The sequence below is a fragment of the Solanum verrucosum genome, unplaced genomic scaffold (assembly GCF_900185275.1).
Source record: "Solanum verrucosum unplaced genomic scaffold, falcon-dt-bn FXZP01000060.1, whole genome shotgun sequence".
NCBI lineage: Eukaryota > Viridiplantae > Streptophyta > Magnoliopsida > Solanales > Solanaceae > Solanum > Solanum verrucosum.
In genome coordinates, this window is record NW_026020129.1 from 10,598,201 (window position 1) to 10,603,212 (window position 5,012).

General features: G+C 34.3%; 1 protein-coding gene across 1 annotated transcript; it reads left to right on the forward strand.

The window, feature by feature from the left end:
- Window positions 1–261: 261 nt before the first annotated feature.
- LOC125826281 (putative glucose-6-phosphate 1-epimerase) lies at window positions 262–5,012 on the forward strand. The gene is made up of 8 exons (XM_049505604.1): window positions 262–593; window positions 688–762; window positions 1,353–1,409; window positions 1,507–1,670; window positions 1,815–1,949; window positions 2,438–2,540; window positions 3,732–3,831; window positions 4,496–5,012. Exons 1-8 carry the CDS (start codon window positions 486–488, stop codon window positions 4,663–4,665), a joined length of 912 nt encoding a protein of 303 aa, XP_049361561.1. The 5' UTR covers window positions 262–485; the 3' UTR covers window positions 4,666–5,012.

Here is a 5,012-nt window from a genome sequence, read left to right on the forward strand (position 1 = left end):
CAAAGAGTCATTATGATAAAAGAAAATAAAATCACTATTTGAAGAAAATAATTGGTTAGAGAATTTTGATTCTTAATTTGAATCTTCCCTTTTTTGTTCTTGAAATTCTACACAATTGTAGATTCTTGGGGTTGCTTCATTTTGGGGAAAAAGTAAAAAAGTTCAAATCTTTTTGAGTAAAAAAGGGTATTTCTTGCTTTTTATGGTCATTAATAATTTCCACAAGAAAGATAAATTGGGTATTAAATTAGTGGAGTTGAGTTGATTTGAGTTTGTTAGGATTTTGGTAGACTTTTCACGGGAAAACTGGGATTGTCATAAGGGAAAAGTATCAATTTTCAACTGCTTTGAGTAATTGCAGCTCAAGTGTTTGTTGTTTTGTGTAGATTAGAAATTTGTATAAAAGTTAGAGGATTTATGCTGTGTTATATCAGAGAAAAACACAAGTTAGTTCTTCATATTGATATCCAATTTGTGTTCTTGAAATGGATCATTCTGCAGCAGATAAGGATTTTAAAGCTGTAGAAATTGCAAAGGATAAGAATGGGGTTGGTCAAGTTTTGCTTCGAAGTCTACGTGGCGCTTCTGTTCGAGTTAGTTTACTTTTGAGATTGATATTTTGTGTTTGATTGAAGGGTGTTTAAGATGAGAATTTATAAATCCTTTTGTATTGTTTTATGTATCCAGGTTAGCCTGCATGGAGGACAGGTTCTTTCATGGAAGACTGACCATGGTGAAGAGTTACTTTTTATAAGCAGCAAGGTACATTTCTGAAGCCAATTGTGCTGAAACAATCGTCCTTGTTGTTCTACTTTTGTCTTGCTTCTCGATTTGATTTATTGGTGAAAAGCTTGGCAAAGTCAGAATTTAGAGTTGCGAGTTCAGTATGAGCATGATTGTATATGCATACATTTCAAATCTTTTTGGGCATATACTGATATACACACATAATTTGAGCTGAAAGTAATGAGTTCAGTTGAACCAACAGAAGCCTCCTAGATCCACCTAGTTTTGCAAGACTCGTATTTTCACTAATCTTGCAATGAAAACTGAATTTGGTTCATGTTGAATCACAGTTTTGAGCTTCTTCGAAAATTATTGTTGATGAAATGGAGTATCTTTTTGTTAGAATTTCTGCTGCTACACGGTTATATTCTTCATCTCCATTTCATCCCCTTCAGAACCCTCAGATTCTAGTCCTGCATCAAGGTGGTTTCTTGAGTCTGACTTGTTAAATAATCGAATCTAAGGAAATTTTGTAAACTGAAGAGAAGAAAGGAGCTAATATGTGTGAAACAGAGAATCTGTTGCTATGTGAAAACTGATAGCTTGCTCTCCTTTATGGGTTTTAGGCAACTTTTAAGCCACCAACAGCTGTGAGGGGAGGGATTCCAATTTGTTTTCCTCAGGTAATGCGATAGTTTTCTATATGCTTTATGTTCCTCTAAAAATATGCTTTCACTAATCTTTTCGAAATGTGACTGATGTGTTTGTATACTTCTGAAGTTTGGAAACCGGGGCTCCCTCGAGCAACATGGATTTGCCAGAAATAAGATGTGGGTCATTGACGATAATCCTCCCCCATTGCACCCAAATGATTCCAATGGCAAAACATATATTGACTTACTACTTAAATCGTCTGATGATGATATTAAAATTTGGCCTCATGGGTACGAACTTTATAATCCATTTCTTTTCTTACTATTCAACATAGTTATACTGTTGTGAAACTAGTTATAACTATTAAATGTTTCAATGATATACTAGTAAATTTTCAGCTAGTGATGTTAGTCCTATATTTTCTCTTTCTCCAGTTTTGAATTCCGCTTGAGAGTGGCTTTGGCTTTTGATGGATCTCTTACCCTGACATCACGCATCAGGAATGTTAATTGCAAGCCTTTTAGTTTCTCCATTGCATACCATACTTATTTTTCTGTCTCAGATATCAGGTAACTATCATAAACGTTTGTTACTGAAGGATTCTCTTAAACAGAATGATGGTTTCCCGTCTCTAGCTTCGACTAATTGAAAAATTGCTATCTAGTATTTGGAGGAGTATCTATAGTGAAACTTTCTATATGAACACAAGAATAAGATTAGTCGTTTATAATTTAAACCTAGAGCATACACCTTTTTGTTGCTTTCATAACTTCTGGAGCACAATGGTGTAGCACCCCCCACCCCACACACACTCACTAAAACAAAATAAAAAAATAAAAAAATAAGGATGAATATGTTTTCACCCTTCTGAAATGTTAACAACAAAAAAATTGTTGTTCCAATTTATAAGTCAAATAGGTATATTGTATTGGTAAAGTCATATTATGTCTTGTTATTCTTCTATTTCCCCATGTTCGAATAAACTTATGAGTTATGACATATCAATACAGCCTCACTTGGATGGATAGCTAAGCTAAACTAACTGCTCTTGTGACAGTGAAGTGAGAGTGGAAGGCTTGGAGACTCTTGACTACCTTGACAACTTGTGCAACAGAGAACGTTTCACAGAGCAAGGAGATGCCTTAACATTTGAATCCGAGGTAAATTACAGCATACGTCTTATCAAACTAACATGCCATAGTTCAATAAGGTGTTCCCAAGACTATTCGGCTATTAGTCAGTGGGTAAATTTCTTATATGGTCACCTTGACCTAGCTATTGTTTTTTTTTTCCCCACTAAAATCAGTTGACGATCATTTACAAAAATTACTGAACTTTGAGTATGCTAACACAAAAATGACAACCTTAAATACTAACTTTCCGGTTGATAACTCATTTTGCTCTTTTTTTAAAAAAATCAATTAAAAAGTTCTGATCCAACCTGATCCAAAACCCAAATGAAGTAAGTAAAATATCAAAAGAACTGAACAGGCCTCTGAAAAATCAGGTTGAAACTTTGTTTCCTCCTCCCTAATTTTCAACAACGTTTTTGGGGAATGCGGTTCTGTTCCTTCTTTTAAAAAATTCTTCTTTCTTCATATGGCTTTTGGGTTTTGGGTCTGTTCAGTGCTTTTTAATTGAATTTTTTATATATTTAGATTTTAAAAAAAGAGAGTAAAACATGAGTTATCCATCAAAAAGTTGGTATTTTCAGGTTGTGTTTTTTTTTGTATTAGTCTACTCAAAGTTTAGTGATTTTTAGGTTAGAAATGATAGTTAAGTGACTTTTTTGAAAAATTTCTTCTCTTTGCTGTTGCTTACTAATTTTGGCTCCTAAATGGGTGAGAAGTACTTCTATTGATTCTCCGCCCACCTACCTTCCCACTCTTTTGAGCATGCATATTAATGTGGTTATGCTATGTGGTGTCGCTTTTGTTACTAATCCAGTACAAGGTGTGAGCCACAGTATATATTTCGTCCCCCCTCCTCATTTGTTTTAAATATGTATACTAAGCAGCCGCTGATGCTGGTTCTATAAGCATGATGTTAGCTGCAGATCATTTCTGTGGGTTACAATCCCTGAGATCTTACTTTTTAATTACGGTTACATTCTTGTTCCAATATAGCAAGTCATATCATGCCTCAACTTCTGTCTCTTCCTTTTAATGAAAATTGACCCAAAAGAAATAAGTAGATATGAAATGAACGATGATAGTAGATCAATGTCTGCCTTGTTTGGATAATAATCTGTGGGAGCAAATTAATGTTGAACTTGATTCATGTCTTTGTTTCCTAGAACAATTAATGAGTTTGCAATTTCACACCTTTTTTCAAAAATTCTTTGTTGGTAGGTGGATCGAGTTTATCTTAGTTCATCTGATGTGATAGCAGTTTTCGATCACGAGAAAAAGAGGACTTTTCTGATAAAGAAAGAAGGACTTCCTGATGTTGGTGAGCTCAACCATACTTTTACATTTATTTATTTTGGAACAAAACCAAGGAAAAAAAATTAGCAGCACACAAAACTTGGTATGGTCAAAAGACCAAAGCATTAGGAAGATTGTCGTTAATTGCAAGTATTAAATGTTTCTCTTGTAAGAACATTAAAGTTCATGTTGAAAAACTGAAAACGTAGAGAAACAAAGATAAGAGAGGAAAATAGATCCATTAGAAAAGTACAGTCCTCGATGCTTTTTCGAGTAACAATACAAATTTTGTATAGGTAAGTCACTCAACTAAGAGTTATCATTTCAGAAAGTCACTTTCTTTGTTGAAGAAAATCAGAATCAAGAAGAAATGTGACTTCCTGAGATAATAAACCCTCCCTCTGTGGAACAAAGTTACTAAGAGCCTAAGACTATTGAGATGAACTGATAAGCATCTACTGCTAAATAAACAATTACGTGTTAGGGAAGTGTTGAAAATGATAATAAGTAGAGTCTTGTCATGAGATAAATTCATCCCATTCGTCATATTTTTCTTAGATTTGGGTAATCCGATGCACCCAACCCTTGTATGGTAACTTCAAAACATTGGACATGTTCAGTTTATAAATCTAGTGTCTGCATCTTTCCTGTCTGATTGTCGTTCAGCATTCTACATTAACCTATGACAGTGGTTTGGAATCCATGGGAGAAGAAATCTAAAGCCATAGCAGATCTTGGAGATGAAGAATACAAGCATATGCTTTGTGTAGATGGAGCAGCTATCGAGAAACCAATCACCTTGAAGCCAGGTGAAGAATGGACCGGAAGGTTGGAACTGTCTGTCACGCCTACAAGTTGAAGGATCACTCTAATCTCGCATCCCAAGTTAAATACATGTTTCGTACACAACATAACCTAATTAGTGAATGTATGACCTCCTTAATATTAGCAGCGAGGTCGTACACTAAGAGCCAATATCAATGTTCTTTTATTGGTGTGAAATTAGTATGTACTTAAGATGATTGATGTTTAAAAGTTCCAATTGTTATTCTTGTGTTAGTGTACATCACACCGTACATGTAATGGAATTGGGGAAAGGTAATTTTTAATATTTCCCTTATCTTTGTAATTTGAATGAATCGAATTATATTTGCAGAAGAATGTTGTATTCACCTTTTTATATCCCAAAAATATTTGTTGGTTAAA